The following is an 18,741-nucleotide window of genomic DNA, read 5'->3' on the forward strand; positions in this document are numbered from 1 at the left end:
TCTTTAAAAAAAAAAAAAAAGTTAAGGTACAGGGACGCCAGGGTAGCTCAGTGGATTAAGTGTCCGACTTCTGATTTCACCTCAGGTCATGATCTCAGGGTCGTTGAGACTGGACTTCATGCTCAGCGCAGAGTCTATTTGGGTTTTCTCTCTCCCTATCCCTCTGCCCCTGCCCTGCTCGCTTTCTCTCTAAAATAAATAAAATCTTCAGGGCGACTGGGTGGCTCAGTGGGTTAAGCCTCTGCCTTTGGCTCAGGTCATGATCTCAGGGTCCTGGGATTGAGCCCCGCATCAGGCTCTCTGCTCGGTAGGGAGCCTGCTTTCCCTTTCTCTCTCTCTCTGCCCACCTCTCTGCCTACTTGTGATCTCTCTCATTCAAGTAAATAAATAAAATCTTTTTAAAAAATAAATAAATAAAATCTTTAAAAAAAAAGTTTAGGTCTAAAGGGAAGTAAAAATCAAACCTTCTAAAAACTGCAGACATTTGATTTAGGTGGAGAGAGTAACAAAACCAGGTCTTTAATTCTCTTTTAAAGTACTACTATGAAAGAGTTTAATGGCTGTAGGAAAATCCATAGGTGTATAAGAAATAACGTGAATCTCAGCTCCAATGGGCTTGAGACGTACAATTCCAGAGAAGACCTTCAGAAAGAAAGGCAGACCCTGTGAAAGACGAACAAGCCACGGGTTACACTACCTTGTGCCCGCAGCCACCTTAGCTGACAGTTTGAGGACTGGGGACAACCATGAGAGACCATGGTTTGTGTGTGGAGCCACCCAGGAAAGTCACCATCCAAATTTCTCCCTCCCTCTTCAGTAATTCAAACAGAGGTATTTTCCCTCAGTACCCGGTGAGGATGTTCAACTTCTAGCACTTCCCAAGATCCACCTCAGGAGAAGTCAATTTGCCCACAGGAAGCGTAGTTTCCAAAGCTGTCTACCGTGAACCTCTGAGAGATGTGAATTGAATTGAGCTTCAGGGTACCAAAGTAGAAGTTCTCAAAGAGCTGAAAAGAAAGAATACAAACCCACAATGAATATCCAAAGGAAACTACAGATGAAAATAGCAGCCATCAGATTCTCTTGTAAAAACACTACAACAATCCGAACAAACCTCTCGTGCTTTTTTTCAGTGTTTGTTCTGAAAAACGATCCTGGAGAGAAGGGACAGGAGTGGGAGAGGGAAGAGAAGAGAAGCTCTTCTCTCTGGTGCATTTTAAAACCTCCACTGATGAAAGACACTAAGGAAAGAGGGCTGAAAGGTCAATTCCAAAATTTATCTACTAAGCACCCATGACCAAGAACTTGTAACAAACATCCTGGGGCTACACTCTGAGTCATAGCACCTAACAAAGCTGCTTGACGACTTTCAGTTCCTGACTCTACAGGGTCAGTATTTTGTTACAGACAGGACAAAATCTGACTGCATTCCTCTACCTAGTCAACAACATGTAGTAGAAGCACCCATTAAAATAAATAGAAGATAAGGTTCCTAACCCACCAGTGATTCTGCCAACCCCGAGAGGAATCCAGAACATTCAGGCATACCAAACAGCCTTCTACTGGATGATATCACACATGCAAATGATATTTATCAAAAAACCTTTTACTCAACTTGGACTGAAGCCAGCATCCTAAAGTAAATGCTCTTTACTACAATTCTTTACTTTAAAAGCTTTCAAGTGTGCCAGACGGAGGGATGAGCTATACTCTGAGAGGGACCTGCCTTCGTGATTAGCACATTTATAAGGCAGAATCCAAAACAACATCAGGGAGCATCTCAGATGGGCGCCTGGGTGACTCGGTTGGTCAGGTGTCTGCCTTCAGTTCAGGTCATGATCCCAGGGTCCTGGGATCGAGTCCTGATTCGGATTCCTTGCTCAGAAGGGAGTCTGCTTTTCCCTCTCCCTCTGCCTGCCACTCTCCCTGCTTGTGCTCTCTGTCAAATAAATAAATAAAATCTTAAAAAAAAAAAAACTCATCTCAGAAAGTTAACTGCTTAGATAACGGTGTGGAAGTGTAAAAGGCTTATGTTCTTCTGTTAGGATGCAAGAGCTGCCGTTTCTTAAAATGTCAGTAAAACCCCAAGAGAGCCAGCCTTCCCATACACATACCCAAGAAAAGCTTGGGTAGAATCTAGGGTGGGCCCTTTGCACAAAAGCAAGTGACGGTCTCTACACTTATTTTTGCACAAGCTCCATAGCCATGGACTTCAGCCACTGTCGCCTTCCCTCTTACTGCAATTAGCAGCCTAGCAAAATGCCTGGGGTTCATTAAGGCTAACTTTATAAAGCCCAGTAAATATTGATTCTTCCACATGACATCAACTTGACCCCAAAGATCTATTTAGAGGTTGTATGCTGCATGGTCTTGTCTTTCAGAAAGGTGATCAGCTCTTGGCTGCATTGATTTACGCAATTAACTTCTCTTCCTGGCTTTGGCAGCCTGTTCAAACCATATCCACCCTTTTGCGTAAAGAAACACAGCCTGAAATGGTTATCTGCTAATCCCTTTGTTGAACCTTAATTCGAAGGGAAAGCCACGCCAAGACTGGCAGATTGATAGCTTTGCAAACTGAAGCCTTGTAGTTTCAAAAAAGATATAACCAAAGGGGCAATAAAAGACAAGACAAAACAGAACAAAAAGGGAACTCATAATACTTTCAACAAGTTACTGTTTCAGGCTTAGCAGCCTAGGGGTCCTCTACCGTCCATCCGCTGTGCCTAGGTTTCCAAGTGACAGAGCCACGGCAAGGGGCTGCCAAACAATGTGCCTGACTTCACTTTGCCTTATGTGGACAACCTCTGCACGGCGTGACAGCCAGCGAGCTCCTCATGCTTGAGCTTTAAAGTAAACAGGAAAAAACGGTGATAAGAGCAGCCTGGAGAAGAGTTCGGCAGTCGGTCTACACTCACGGCCAGCCCACAGAAGCTGCATGACCGTGCGAACGTGATCAGAGTGGCCAAGATCCGGTGGGATGAACAAGTCAAAGTCCCTTCCTTGTAAACTGTAAGGCTCTGCTGAAAATTAAGTATTTCCTATGATGTTTTTGAAATCTCTCTGCTCTCCTTAACTCTGGACTTATTTTGCCTTTCTGAGTTGCCGCCGGTCTTTCATACCTTTGGTAATGTCCCAAACAAATGGATTTCTTACCAGATGTCCCTAGAGCGGGGCTGATCATCCTTGAGCCCCTCCTATCTCCATGCTCTTATTCCCTCTGTATGTTGATGAGGATTTCGTAACCATTTTTCACCATTCTCCTATTTAGGCCTTGTTGTGTACCTTCAGTCTTAAAGCCTTTCTTTCAGTTCTACCAATTATTTCTAGTGACTCATTAAAATACAAGCTCTGTAAAGAGGAACAATCTTGTGTGTTATTCACAGCTGAATACTAACATACGCTGGAACCATACCTAGTAGACTGTGTATGGTCAATAAATATTTGCTAGAGAGAATGACAACGAAAACTAACGTTGTACAGGTCTGCGTACCTTATCTGAAAAGTGAAAGCTATGACACGGGCTTGTTCAGACTGGATTTGAAGGTCTTACTTACAGGTCACCACCTAGAAACCCTTGAACAGACTCACCAAATTATATTCTCTCTAATCATATCTAAACTGTAACTAGTTGTCAAGAAAGAATCTGCTGTTAATAATGGAAATTTCACATACTCCTTTAAATTTCTGTGTTTCTTTTTTAAAAAAATTTTTTTTTAATTTATTTGTCAGAGAGAGAGAGAGAGAGAGAGACAGCATAAGCAGAGGGAACAGCAGGCAGAGGGAGAGGCAGGCTCCCCACTGAGCAAGAAGTCCACGTGGGACTCGATCCCAAGACCCTGGATCATGACCTGAGCAGAAGGCAGATGCTTGACCGACTGAGCCACCCGGGCACCCCTTCTATGTGTTTCTTATCTGTTAAAGCCTAGATCCCTTTTTTTTTTTTTAATTTTTTTGAAGACTTTATTGACTTATTTTACAGAGAGAGAGACAAGCAGGGGGAGTGGGAAAGGGAGAAGCAGGCTCTCTGCTGAGCAGGGAGCCTGATGAGAGGCCCGATCCCAGGACCCTGAGATCATGACCTGAGCCGAAGGCAGAGGCCCAACCCACTGAGCCACCCAGGCACCACCCTACATCCCTTTCTTAGCTCAAATTCCTGATCTGGAATGTCACTGAGCACCTGATTCCATGCGTTTTCACACAAAGGCACACGATATAGTTCTCTCAAGGGCTTACCATCTAGTTAGGGAGGCAGGGTGTGAATCAGAAGAGAGGAATGTGGATGACATGGGTGTGTTCACCTTGTGAAAAGTTACTGATCTACTTTGTGATCTGGGCACCTCTGGATTATGTTCTACTTCAATGAAAAGGTTTACCTTAAAAAAAAAGAAAAAGAAAAGGTTTACCTAAAACAACATAGGGGCCAGAGGTTAAGCGTGAGAGGGGAGGTCCAGACAGCTAATACATGCAGCAAGGCAAGAAAACAATGGGCGCCGAAGGCACAGAGGCCAGCCAGCGGGCTGGAGGAGACGGGAGCCGAGCTGGGCAGCATAAAGGCAGAAATGGGCACAGTGGGCCAGTCCATGCCCATTAGGTTAAGTGTTTAGAGGGTCCCTAAAGAGTCATAGTGAAAAAGACTCAGTAAGGCTAGAGACAGAAGAACAGTGAATCACAGAAAAGGACCCTGAGGGTTGGGTTCAGAAGGCAGACTCCATTCTAGATGGTAAGAACCACTGAAGGTTTCTGAGTAGGTTGGTGGGCCAAGACAAAAACCGTCTTAAGGAAACTGATCTGGGTGTGGTATACTGTGGTGCCTGGAGGAAGGATGAGGGAAAGTAAGAGAAACCAACAGTCCAGTAAGGTACTGAATATCTTTTTGACTAAGATAGTAGTTGCATGCCTGAAAAGATTGAAGCAGTTGTGAACTACTCTGAATGAAACCCAGAAAAGACTCTGTGACTTTCTGGGTGCAGGGGAGCCAGGAAAAGGAGATGAGAAAATCACGGGTGACAGGGTACACAGGAGGTACTGCAGACAGTAACAGAACATTTCTGAGAGAGAGCTACTTTATGGGGAAACATAAAAATTTCAGGTCTGTTTACACACTCATGGATATTTCTTTGGCTATATATGTCCCGAGACCCCCTCCAACCTAAGGTTTTCCTGTTTTGCTCTGAGTACTCATGACACGAAATCTGTAGCACCGTTAAATGGAAAAATACCACCATAAAAAGCCTTACAACTATTCATTTTTTAATTGAGTAGTAGTTCTTTATATATTAGGAAATGAACCCTTTGTCTACATTATGCATTGCAAATACAGCCCTTGACCCATTTGTCATTTGACTTTGTTTATGGTAGTTTTTACCAGGTCGATTTAAATTTTTGCAAGCTCAAATATATAGTAAAGGAGACTTTTAACACAGCTAATGCCAGCGCTACTAAATGTATATTAAAAGAGCAGAGTGGGGTGCCTGGGTGGCTCAGTGGGTTAAACCTCTGCCTTCGGCTCAGGTCATGATCTTGGGATCCTGGGATCGAGCCCCACATCCGGCTCTCTGCTCAGTGGGGAGGCTGCTTCCCCCCCCTCTCTCTGCCTGCCTCTCTGCCTACTTGTGATCTCTGTCTGTCAAATAAATAAAATCTTAAAAAAAAAAAAAAAAGAGCAGAGTGACTCATACATACATAAGTACTGATAACGCTAATAAAATAAAGATTGTTACTGGCCACCTGACTGGGCAAGCGTGTGTGCCTGGCATCCTGCTGTGGGCTCCACGTGACCTTCTGACTGCACCCTCAAAACCCCAAGCAGCAGATACAATTCTTAATTCCCATTGTACAGCTGAATGTGGAGTTTAAAAGGCTTAAGTGAGGGGCACCTGGGTGGCTCAGTGGTTTAAGCCTCTGCCTTCGGCTCAGGTCATGATCCTGGGGTACTGGGATCGAGCCCCGCATCGGGCTCTCTGCTCAGCAGGGAGCCTGTTTCCCTTCCTCTCTCTCTGCCTACCTCTCTGCCTGCTTGTGATCTCTCTCTGTCAAATAAATTTAAAAAAAAAAAAAATTATAAAAAAAAAATAAAAGGCTTAAGTGATTGGCCCACAGGTACATAGCAAATAAAGGGTGCGAAACTGAGATTCATAAAGCTGGAAAAGGAAAAGGAAAATACAAAGCGGAGATTTAAACCCGGGAAGCCTACCTGGAGTCTGGGCTCTTGAACCCCAACACCCCCAGCCCCTTCCCACATCCCTGCTTAAGCCACAGGGAAGGCTCTCCGCCCGGCACCACCTTGAGACGGAGATGAACACATTCTTCCACTGCTCACTCCTACTTTCCCTGCCACCTCTTATCTGGGACCTGGTATAAGAATCAGATGGCTGGAAGAGTTTTACTTGAATCCCTGAAGAAAATGAACTCGAGGGGCTCTATTTAATTAGGTACCTGAAAGGGGAAAGAAGAAAAAAAAAAAAAGCTTAAAAGAAAAAAGAAACTTGGTTGTGTTCTCTAGCCTAAAGTAGTTCATGAAGAGCAGAGCAGTCTATTGTTTGGGAAATAAAAGACCTAGCAGGAAAAATTTAAATTAAAAAAGAATCACGTCAAGGTATTTAAATCATGCTGAGTTTTTTCTCCTCACTGTTGTTTTATAACAACTCCCTTGGGAATTTTGAAACCTAAACCATTTTCTTTCTGAAACATCTCTCTCTCTCTCTCACACACACACACACACACACACACACACACACACACAGAGTCCTGTTGTGCTGGAAGCCAGCATTTTTTTTAAAAAGCCTGCTGTAGGGGCGCCTGGGTGGCTCAGTGGGTTAAGCCGCTGCCTTCGGCTCAGGTCATGATCTCAGGGTCCTGGGATCGAGTCCCACATCGGGCTCTCTGCTCAGCAAGAAGCCTGCTTCCCTCTCTCTCTCTCTCTGCCTGCCTCTCCGTCTACTTGTGATCTCTCTCTGTCAAATAAATAAATAAAATCTTTAAAAAAATAAATAAATAAATAAAATAAAAAAAAAATAAAAAGCCTGCTGTAAAGGAACATAACAATGAATAGCTACACAAAACTACAAATATTTAATAAGGAAATAAAATTAGGATTTAAAACTTCAAATATTTGGGATACTACGTGCAAGCAATAAGTACCAATTTGGACAATTTAAAAAGAAAATTTTAGGGGCACCTGGGTGGCTCAGTCGTTAAGCGTCTGCCTTTGGCTCAGGTTATGATCCCAGGATTGACCCTTTGGTCCTGCTCAGCGGGAAGCCTGCTTCTCCCTCTCCCACTCCTCATGCTTGCGTTCCCTCTCTCACTGTGTCTCTGTTAAATAAATAAATAAAATCTAAAAAAATGAATCATTTGGAAAAAAAAATTTAAATCTAAGTAAGTATAAATATGATGTTTGAGGGGCACCTGGATGGCTCAGTCAGTTAGTGTCTGCCTTTGGGCAGGTCCTGTGATCAAGCCGGGCATCAGGCTCCCTGCTTGCAGGGAACCTGTTTCTTGCTCTCCTCCCTGCTCGTGTTCTCTCTCTCTCTCAAATAAATTAATAAAATATTTTTTTAAAGTATAAATACGACGTTTGAAAACTGCTGTGCACACAGCTGCTGTCCTTTACTGAATACTCACAGTATCTTTAGAAATGGAATAAACTTTCCCTTTCACCAAGTAAAGAGAGAAATGTGGACCACCAAGATGAAGGTTTTGGTCTGTTAAAAATAAAATAAAAACAGGCCCCAAATGGAGTCCCCTGTGCTAAGCCCCACATCAGCAAACCAAGACAATATCTAACCTAATTGGAGTTTCGGCCCCTTCCAGGAATGTGACCTTTTCACCAGTCAATCTGGAATTCCATGGTCAGCACCAGAGAGCTCATCTGCCTGACACACCCCTGTCCTCCCCTAAACAAAGGTGACCTTGCCTGAAATAAACCACTTTTGGCTGGAAACTTCCTTTCTCTGCCCTGTTCTTCCTATAAAAAGCCTTTCATTTGGTACAGCTCCTTCCAGCTCCCTTCTATCTGCTAAGATGGGTTGCTGCTGGATTCACGAATCATTAAATAAAATCAATCAGATCTTCAAATTTACTCAGTTGAATTTTGTTTTTTTAACAGGTCAAAACCAAGGCTTCCTTGACAGAGAAGTATGAGAGAAAATCCAACCATCCTGCTGTCCCTTGTTCACATGATCTGTGAAGCCTATCATTTCTTAGTTTGTTCATGTTTGTTTCCTAGGGAGAACACAGAGGGAATTATTGATTTCTAGTAATGTCGTGGTATACACTGAAAGAAAACAAATAGTGAGACTTAAGGGCTAACTGTGGTCATTTTTCCTTGCATTCATTTCATACCTTCTACTTCTTCCTCCCAGGCCCTGTGACATGACCATCGAAGACCAGAAATAACTCCATGTATAATTAATCTCAGACATAGGTGGAAAGAGGGTGGAGAGGAGCCTTCTCCTATCTGTGACCTCAAGCCACGAAACCAAATGAATGGTCAGTCCTCAAGAGCATAATGACAAGCCTGTTGGGGATCTCCGCCCACGTGGCTTCCCAAATGAGGCTTGTTCTCGTTCTTCTTAGACAAGGTAGTGGCCCCTCTCTCCAAAGATCTCTCCTTTACAAAAACCTAACTCTTATACTGGGAGGCCACAGCAAACTATCTGCTGCCCAACATGACTTCACCAGGAGGAAATTCATTTCAAACTCCAAAATAAAAATCCCAAGTATCGAAGGCCTGTGAAATATACAATGATTCCTGGTATATTTGAGTTAAACTGACCCTCAGAACGTAAAGTAGTACAACTGAAAATAAGTACTGGTGTTCAGTTAATGCAAGTATTTGGCAGGATGTACTGGGTCCCAGTTCTCCTGAGGTAGGGATGCTTCCTATCGTTTTCATGTGTGGCACTCAGACTTTAGACCCAAGTAGATGAAACAAGAGTATCAAGTGCATGATACTTTGAGATTTTCCCAGTGTTTTTCTTCTATAATCTGTTTTACAAGTTCTATTTCTTACAATTACCCCCCAGGCTACAGATGAAAGTAACAGTAAATAACACTATTTTGTACTTAATAGCAATGCTTACCCACCTACCTCCCTACCAGGGATGAGGATGAATGGAAGAGAGTCTGACAGACACTCAGAGCTCTGTAGGAAAGCATTCCCAGCATGAAGCCTTGCTGTGGTTAAATAACACCTTTCCTCTAAGGATCTAAAAGTATCTCACAAAGCTCATTAACCCTTCAAACAAACTGCTGTGACACCAGAGCTGAGCTTTATTATTTAAAAGAAAAGAACCAGACAGGCTAAGACCACTAACATTGTGATACAAATTTAGGAGATCCCAGGACCAGGCCCAGAACACAGGCCGGTAGAAGACCACATCCACAAGGCACTGTGCTATGTGTGTCACAATTTGAGTAACACATCTGTGCCAGAGAATGCCAAGAGGGGCAGTTCCATTCTTGGGCCATGTGTACGCAGTCACTCTGCAAAGAAACTGTTCATGGGGTTCTATGGCCAAGAATGAAAAAGAAATAATGGGAAAAGCAATCCTCACAGACCTTGGGAGATCCTGAGAAGCAACAAAACAAATAATGGCATATTTCAGACGCGTTCTTCATGAAACTGGCCTCCACGCACAAGATGAAGACTTTGGGGCGCAGACAGAAAGTAATGGACATCAGACTAAAACTACAATAGGTTTGAACAATATCACAGCTCCACATACATCACAGTACTAATCTCACTTAGAATTAGGATCACAAATCAGGGTTTGTTTGTTTTTTCCACAACTAAGTTCTGTTTCAAAGTTTTGTTAAAATTCCCCTAACCTAAAAAAATGATTATGAATTTCTGCCAAGGTGCCATGCAATTCAAATTCTCAAGACTTTCTGTACCTTGCATGTTTCCTCTGGCTACATGTAACATCACTTCTGAAGAGAGTAAATGTGGGAGATATGAAGACAAGAAGGAAAACGGAGATCCAACACATCCAGGGGTCAAAAAAAAGGTCTCCCATCTGCTTTTAAGATATTCACAAAGATTGTACTCATATGGATTCTTTCTAAAGATCGCAAAAGAACACAACTGAACCTATTCATACTAAACCATGTTCCTCTACACAAAGACAAAACACACATAACTTCGTCTGAAAAACAGAGACAGGAACTTCTTTTCTTTTGAGAGAGAGATCAAGATGGTTCTTAGGGCAAACTAGACTTTAATGCTTTCCTGTCAATAACCACAGAGCCACTCCTTCCCCCAAATTCTCCATCTTTAAACAGGGACAATGCTTTCCAAGCATGTGCTGTGCTGGAACAAGATAAACTGTAAGATGGAATTCTGAGCTCTGGGTATGATTGTCACTTATGGCCTATAACCATTAATTCCTCATCAGAGGAAGCAAAAAGCAGAGTTTCCTTTAAAGATAAAAAGGCAAAGGTTTTGTAGAACTCTGACAGCTTCGAGTCTCTGTGGTCATCATCTGGTCTCACAGGCTGTAGTATTTTTAAAGACTGGCATAGGAACACTACCTTCAGAATAAAGAAAGACTGGAACAGGAATACCTACTTCAGAATAAAAGCCAATGGGGCTGGCAGGTACTTCCTATCCTAGAATTGTCTCCAAATACAGCCCTAACTCTGCCCAAGATGCCACTTTTAATCTGAAACCTCAAGTTGCAGTGATCAAGTGGCGAGAGTGCCAATAATAATAGCTAATAATAGCCAATAAAAAAAAGGACATAATGTACTTCCAGAAAGGTCTGGGGCACCGTGCCTCGAAGGAGCAAGGTATAGGCCAGACTGGGGGAGGAGTAGCCCCTGACATCATCAATTGCCTGCATCAGGGAAGCAGCAGGAAGATGCTCTGTGCATCTCCATGAAAGGTGGACCAAAAGCTTGCCTGTCTCCGGAGCACAAACCCCATCTCCAGTGACTGCCACAGCACACGAACACTCTGAGGCTCCTTACACGGAATGGGGATGTGAACCTGGAAGTCCTTCATTCATTCTGCTCTCCCAAAACCCCTGCCTGTCTTAGCTGCAGTGAACAGGAGGCATGTTAACAGCATGACCCAAGGAGGCTCCAGGCACAAGCCAGACGAACAGAGCCGGGGGAATAAAGGCTTCAAAACTTGCCTCAGATAATCACTCAGGGCTGCACTTTTGGATGCTTGGCCTGAGCCTCACTGCTGATGTAAGGATTATCAAGTTTAGTTTAAGACTCTGCTGGTAAGGCCAAATGACCTATTAGAGAGTGAATTAAAACAGCTCCATACAAACAGGACGCCAGGCAGTTCTGCTGAGCACCTCAATACTCAAAATGCCAAGGGACTTCCCCTCCCTGCAGGGCTGCTTAATTTTAAAAAGCAGCAAGAAAAAAATGAGGGGCAGAGGCAGGAGGAAGGAAGAGGCCATGCTGACAGGGCTGCTGAGCCTAGACCGAAGCTCGCAAACCACAGCACGCGCTGCCCCGCTCCCCCGCAGCAGGGAGAACTCACTGCAGAGATGGGCGCCTAGGAGCTGGGTTTGCCAACAGATTGGTTCTGGCAGAAGCCTCGCCTCCAGGCATGGATATTACTGCTTCGGCAGGGCAAAACTGCCTCTGGAGGCTCCGGGCTAGCCGACACCTCTCAGTGCCCCCAGTAGGGGCCTTTTCAGGACGAATGCAGAGACTGTTTCTGCAGAGAAATCCTTTCCCTCAGAAGGCCCCTTCACGCTCTGTCAAATAGGTCAGCACTCTTGTATTTTCGGTCTGGTCGTCTTCCCTCAGGTATCATTCAGAACTGTCCCTCATGCACAGGCAACAGAAGGTGTTGGATCTTGTATTATGTATCCGACAGGAAGTGCAAGTCAGCAGAAAGAAACCCCGGAAAGGGAGCACCGGGGACAGCAGCAGAGACAATTTCTTCAGGGCCTGGCGGTCTCTAGGCACACGGCTTGAGGGAGGCTGGGCATAAAGGGGCTGACTACAGTGCCAAGCAACAAATTCAGAGAGAAAACAAAGTGAGGGGGAGAGAACAAGGCCATTAGGCTTGGCCCAGCTCCATTCCAACTTTTTCTACGTGAGAACAGTTTCCAGAAGTTAAAGAGCAAATCAGATGCCCGTTGGCAACATTTGACAGCCGCAAGAGTACCCACACATAGAGATAACAATTGCCCAAATAATGGCTAAGGTGGTGACGGCTCCTGGGAGGATGGGAAAGATGGGGACACCTGGATCCTGGATTCTCAACAAAGTCACCTGATTACAGACAGGAGATACTGTGTCCTCTGTCAGAACCCCAGGGAACCTGCCCCAGTAACACCACAGCAGTGTTACATACGAAGACACACATCTGGTTGTCTATAAGCCAGTTCACATGGCCTCCTTCCCCTCTGCAAAGGGCTACAGGTCAAATAAGCAAAAGGCCTTGGAAGTGGGATGCGATTATCATCCCCCGCCACACCTCAGGGATTACAAGAACGAGACCCCTACAATTTAAGAAAGTGGTTTCAATGTTTTAACCTACAACTGAAAGAGTAAACTTTGAATTGGTGCTCTGGTTGATTTATATCCTGTGTTTTCACTTTTAATTTGTAATAACAATGCTCGCATTTGAGCACAAACTATAAAATTGTTTCATCACTGGGATAGAGGAAAGAGGACATTGTTTCTTAATTAGTCATCAGCTTAATAAGTTTCCTGGCATAAAGGACTTCACTCTTGTTTCTTTGATCTCATCACACCAATGTCCTCTAATAACACTTAGACATTGTTGGCACCAAGCCACCCAATCGAACCTGGTTCCACTTGGTCTGGTCTCTAGACAACAGGCTGCTTTAAAGAAGACAGTGCCCTGTTCCCATCACTGGGTACAGATTTATATTCGGCTCCTGGTGTGTCTACACTGTAGCCAAAAACACACAATGGAATATACATACACAATGAGCTATTATTCAGTCTTAAAAAGAAACAAAATTCTGATACATGCTACGACACTGATGAATCGTGAAATAAGCCAGAAACAAAAGGACAAAATACTGTATGATTCCACCTATAGGAGATACCTACAGTAGTCAAATTCGTAGAGCCAGAAATCAGATCAGTGGGTGCTAGGGGATGAGGGGAGGAGAGAACGAGCAGTCACTACTTAATGGTTGCAGAGTTTCAATCTGGGATGATAAAAAAGTTCTGCAGATGGATGCTGGCGATGGTTGGACAACAGTGTGAACTTTACTTTAATGCCACTGAATTATACACTTAAAACCGGTTAAAATGGGAAATCTTATATTTTACCACAATTAAAAAAAACCATAATGGACCCCAAATGAACCATAATCCAACTCACTTCATTTGTGAACTGTACCCCAAATGATATGACTGGATCCCCAGAAATGACTACACAAGAGAGATGAGTATTTCCCGCAACTGTAACAGGCATTCTGTTCCGAGTTCACGGAAATGTAATCAGACAGACCAAAGACAACGAAGTATTTATTCTCCCTTCCCCAAATATGCCAAGACACTAGTTTAGTGTTTTATGTGCAGTAGATAGTCAAGGAAATATCTATTTCCTGTCGTCACCGTCTTTGCCAAACCATGGCCTCTATCTTGTCGCTCTGCAGGTGAGACCCTTCCAAAGCCATCATCCCCTGCCACAGCCAAAACAACACATACGCATATTCCAGAACCACCACAAAGAAGAGTAACCAATAAACATAAATTCAAAAGAGAGTAAAGGGAGGGAAAAAAAAACCCAAAACAAAAACATCGTGTATGAACAGACAGCAACAGGCCAGAGAAGGAGCATCATTCTGGAGTGGACGTTGGCTCTGTTAAAAGATCAGCCGAGTGCTCGTTTTCCAGTTTCAATTTAATGATGGTTTCACCTCGCTAACAGTCATGTCTTGGGTTGCCCTCATTAGTGTTTTAAGACTTCACTTTCCAGGCAAAGTGACACATAAAGCAAAAGCAGAGGAAAATTTTTGGTAAAATACTAAAATAAATATGAATCTTCTTCCTGGCTCCCACCCCGACCCAAGAACCTAAAATAAGACCCTATAAAACCAAACTGAAGCATTTCAAACTGCACTTTTATCTCTGATGCTTGAAAAAACTGCCCAATCACCTGACAGAAGTATTTTATTTCTTTTCATATACGGTATATTTATTACTAGCAAAATATGAAAAAGCCCCTAATGATTTCCTGAAATCTCCCACTGCCATGAGTTTTGCTTTTCAACCATCAAGAATGGAGGAGGAGCCGTATTTTATTACTAACAGCAAAATAATAGTGGCCGCATTTTGTCAAGAGGTCTTGTCCCAGGTTTGTTCTTAAACTCCACGTTTTTCTGATATTCATGCTAATTATAAAATATGCACAATTTATTTACAAGAGCAGTGTTCTTTATTTCTCATTCAATAATTTTTTTAAAGATTTTTATTTATTTATTTGACAAGAGATCACAAGTAGGCAGAGAGGCAAGTAAAGAGAGAGAAGGGGAAGCAGGCTCCCTGCTGAGCAGAGAGCCCGATGTGGGGCTCGATCCCAGGACCCTGAGATCACGACCTGAGTCGAAGGCAGAGGCTTAACCCACTGAGCCACCCAGGCGCCCCTCATTCAATAATTTTTATTAATATATTCTGTAATAAGGCATAAATGAAATGGCAAAGAAATCATTGTTCATCTTTCAAGTTAATGAATGTGTACCACAGAGAAGCATAAAATTTGTCTTGGCTATATTCTGAAATAAAAGGAGGTTAAGTGTAAATTCAAGTTCATTACGATCCATATCAGCTGAATCTTGCTATGTGGAATATTAAAGTTGCAATCAAATTTAATTGAAAAATGAACTTCACTTATTAACAGAGGATTATGAGTTATGAGCTATAGATATATTTAATGTGGGGCCCTCTTTTTCTTGAATTTAGTAAACTCATTTAAAAAAAGAAATAAACAGGGGCACCTGGGTGGCTCAGTTGATTAAGTGTCTGCCTTTGGCTCAGGTGATGGGTCCTGGAGTGGAGCCCTGCCTGGGGTTCCCTGCTCATTGGGGAGTCTGCTTCTCCCTCTGCCCCTCTCCCCAACTCATGCTCTCTCTCAAGTAAATAAATAAGATCTTTAAAAATAAAGGGACGCCTGGGTGGCTCAGTTGGTTAAGCGGCTGCCTTCGGCTCAGGTCGTGATCCCAGCATCCTGGGATCGAGTCCCGCATCGGGCTCTTTGCTCCGCAGGGAGCATGCTTCTCCCTCTACCACTCTGTCTGCCTGTGCTCACTCTCTCTCTCTCTGACAAATAAATAAATAAATCTTTAAAAAAAATAAAAATTTGCTAGAAAAGATTCAAATAAATAACAATTCAATAAGATTGACTGTTAACTAAATACTTATGATATAACTAGTATATCTTGAGGGTCTATTAAATATGAACATCATAGCTAATCATAAAGTTCTGTTGGGGGATGCCTGGGTTGCTCAGTCGGTTGGGCGGTTGCCTTTGGCACAGGTCATGATCCTGGGGTCCTGGGATCAATTCCCACTTTGGGCTCCTTGCTCAGTGGGGAGTCTGCTTCTCTCTCTGCCTCTGCCTGCCACTCTGCCTATCTCCTTCTCTCTCTGACAAATGAATAAATAAAATCTTTAAAAAAAATAAAGTTGTGTTGGGTGAAATAAAAGAAAACTAAACTAAACTCTAACCATTTAGGTGTCAGCAGACTCTTCCCATAAAGGGCAAGGTGTCCATGTGGTTCTGTCACAACTTCTCAACCCTGGCACTGTAGCACGAAAGCAGGCAGATGTGCATAGCCAAATGAGGGCGGCCGTGTTCCAATAAAATTTTATCTATGGACCGTGGCATTTGAATTTTACATGATTTTTACATGTCCTAAAGTATGACTCTTCTTTTGATTATTTTTTTCCAACCATTAAAAACCTTCATAGTTTGCGGGCCATATGCCAGGCAGGGGGCAGGACATAGCCGGCCCTCAGACTACAGCTTGCAGGCCCCTGCTCTAAGAGTTTACAATCTCAAGTACGGGGTTAAAAACCATCCCCTTTGGCAAACAGAAAATCTTTTTCTTCTCCTCCTCCGAAATCTGACTTCTGTAAAAGGCAGTTTTAGTCAGTCAATCCGGAAAAGCTAGCTGAGTGTTTGCTGGGTGCAAAAACGTTGCTAAACACTGGGGAGCACACAACAGGTCTCTGCACGATCTGGTGAGGAGAGAAGGGAAGAGTGCCATTGCCTGGGATGGGCCTTACCAACACAGACAGAGGTACTATCTGTATTTGGAAGATGAGAAGAATTTGCACATAACAAGACTGCAGTAAAAGAGAAACAGATAGGGACAAAACCTTAAAAAGTAGCCCTACATGGCAGTGAAATAAAAAAAATAAGTAGATTTAGTGGCAAGAAAAAACCAGGAGAGCCAACAGCCACTGAAGCCAAGAGAAGAGAACATTTGAAGGAGAAAAGGGCTTAATACTCTCAGTGTGGTTACTGGGGAAAAAGTAAAAGTAGGTCAAGGCACTAAACACACAGGGGCCAATGGTGACCTTTTACAGTATTGTTTCAGTTCAACAATAGAGGTGAGAGCTAGGTTGCAGGGGATTAAATAGGAAATAGCTGGAAAAGGATGACAGCAAGAAGAATGGCTTTTTAGAGAAATGAACTCTCATTTCTTCAAACAACAAACATTCTAATGAAAGATGCTAGCTAACTTCCTAGTAGCTTACTCTAATATGAAACATTCTAATTAGAAAATTGTTCCTTAAACTTTTATACCCTTTGAAATCAAATGGCCCAATTTTTACGGTAAGATCAACAATTAATAAAAGCTGCATCTATCTTAAACACTGAAACAAAACATAGCTAAGACTTCAATAAACTCTTCTGGAAGGAAGTTATCAAAAAATACATGTATACACAACAAATGGCTAGTGTCCTATCCCCCTCCTAAGTGCACGTCTGTTTTTCCTTCTTTTAGAAAATTTTATTTTGACAGTTTCAGACTTACAGTGAAGTTATAAGAATAGTAAAAAGAATTCCTGGATAACTTTTATCTTTCTTTTTTGTTTAAAAGTAGGTTTACCGTCTACTTTAAGAAACACATTATTTAGCTGAATTTCCTGGTTTTTTGTTCTTTGTAATGAATTGGAAAACAAATTTCAGCCATTCAGTTTATTTTTTCCTTAAGATTTTTATTTATTTAGGGGCGCCTGGGTGGCTCAGTTAAGCATCTGGTTTCGGCTCAGGTCAGGATCCCAGGGTCGCTGGGATCAGTGGGGAGTCTCGACTGTCCTTCTCCCACTGCCCCAATCCTGTCCTCTCTTAGTCTCATGCACACACACTCTCTCTAATAAATAAAATCTTTTTTAAAAAAAGATTTTTATTTATTTATCTGAGAGTGAGAGCAAGAGAGATCACAGGGGGAAAGGGAGCCTGATGTGGGGGTTTGATGCCAGGACCCTGAGATCATGACCTGAGGCAGATGCTAACCGACTGAGCCATCCAGGTGCCCCAATTCAGTTTAAAAAGTGCTGGGGGCCAAGTAGTTTCATTAAGTTGTCTGTGATGCAGTCACGAGCTGTAGGGAAGAAAAATCTAATATAAGCTCACTTCCTAGAACGCCTGTGCTCCTTTATCAGTGAGCTGAGGTCTTCCATCGGCTCTGCCCTGTTCTTTCTCCTCTCCTTCGGGGACTGACTAAACGCAGGTCAGTTAGATATTCTCACTCTGTCCTTTAGGTCTCTTACTCTCTCAGCTCTAATTTTTGCCTTTTCCTCTGTCCATGCAACATTCTGGATGATTTCTTCTGACCTAACTTCCAGCCCACTCCAGCCCACTTTAGCTTTATCTACTTTGCTGCTAAACCCATCCACTGAGCTCATTTCAGTTACTGAATTTTACAGTTCAAGCATTTTGATCTGGTTTTTAAAACTGCAATGTAACTGCAATGTCACAATGCTTTTGTAACAGTTCCCAATTACCTGGTAACAATCTGAAGCTTGGCTTTTCTCTGAACACACTAAACATAGCTGTTTTCAGCCTGAGTCTCATGACTCCAGTATCTCGTGTCTTTGAGTTTGGGATGTCTGATTATGGGGAGCGGTCTCCTTACAGGCCCAGCTGTCTCTGTGTACTGGCCATATTGGGGAGAAAGTTCCTTGGAGGAATATTATTAGGCAGAGAGTGATGAAACTATCTCCTGGAGACGATTTTTCTTTGCAACTGCTGGGTGCCTCGGGGCACTCCCAATCCAGAGCCTCCTTCATCCAACTTCAAGAATTCATTCTCTCTCTACTTTCTCCTTTGAGAATCTTTTTGTTTTTTCACCTAATTCTCCTTTGAGAATCTTTTTCTTCTCCGCTTGGAATCTTAACAGTTAATTTTTACACTGCTTAAGGATCCTCTTTCTCATATTTTTCCCTTATATTTTCCATGTCTTCACCTTTGCCAGAGATCTTAACTTTATCTTCCAATCCTTAATTGAATATATGTACATTTGAGTGTATATATGTGTGTGTGTGTGTAATTTCCATGGAGTCTCTTATTCTCCAATTGACCTTTTCCACAACATCTTAACTTGATAAATGAAAATCTTCAGAAAGTTGTATGTTCGCTCCTCTAACACATTTCCTACTTCACATGATTATCAAGAATAATGTGACTGCTTTTGTTATGGAGAAAAGCTATTACAAAATACTAGTATGTCCGAGGGAACTGAATTTGGTAAGTGTCAATAGTGTCGATATGTACAAATA

The 18,741-nt window shown here is 42.8% G+C and overlaps 1 protein-coding gene across 3 annotated transcripts in view; it reads right to left on the reverse strand.

Moving 5' to 3' along the window:
- Positions 1 to 523: 523 nt before the first annotated feature.
- The window catches only part of ASCC1 (activating signal cointegrator 1 complex subunit 1), a 101,182-nt gene continuing 82,964 nt past the window's right edge, over positions 524 to 18,741 (reverse strand). For 2 of the 3 annotated variants that reach the window (XM_047703231.1, XM_047703230.1), the window contains exons 10-11: positions 849 to 1,007; positions 524 to 663 (exon numbers count right to left, since the gene is read on the reverse strand). In XM_047703231.1, coding sequence (XP_047559187.1) covers positions 891 to 1,007 — 117 coding nt within the window. In that variant the 3' untranslated portion in view covers positions 524 to 663; positions 849 to 890. The remainder of the gene's footprint in view (positions 664 to 848; positions 1,008 to 18,741) is intronic. The other variant, XM_047703229.1, reaches the window with a different exon arrangement.

Source organism: Lutra lutra, chromosome 14, assembly GCF_902655055.1.
Source record: "Lutra lutra chromosome 14, mLutLut1.2, whole genome shotgun sequence".
NCBI classification, from domain to species: domain Eukaryota; kingdom Metazoa; phylum Chordata; class Mammalia; order Carnivora; family Mustelidae; genus Lutra; species Lutra lutra.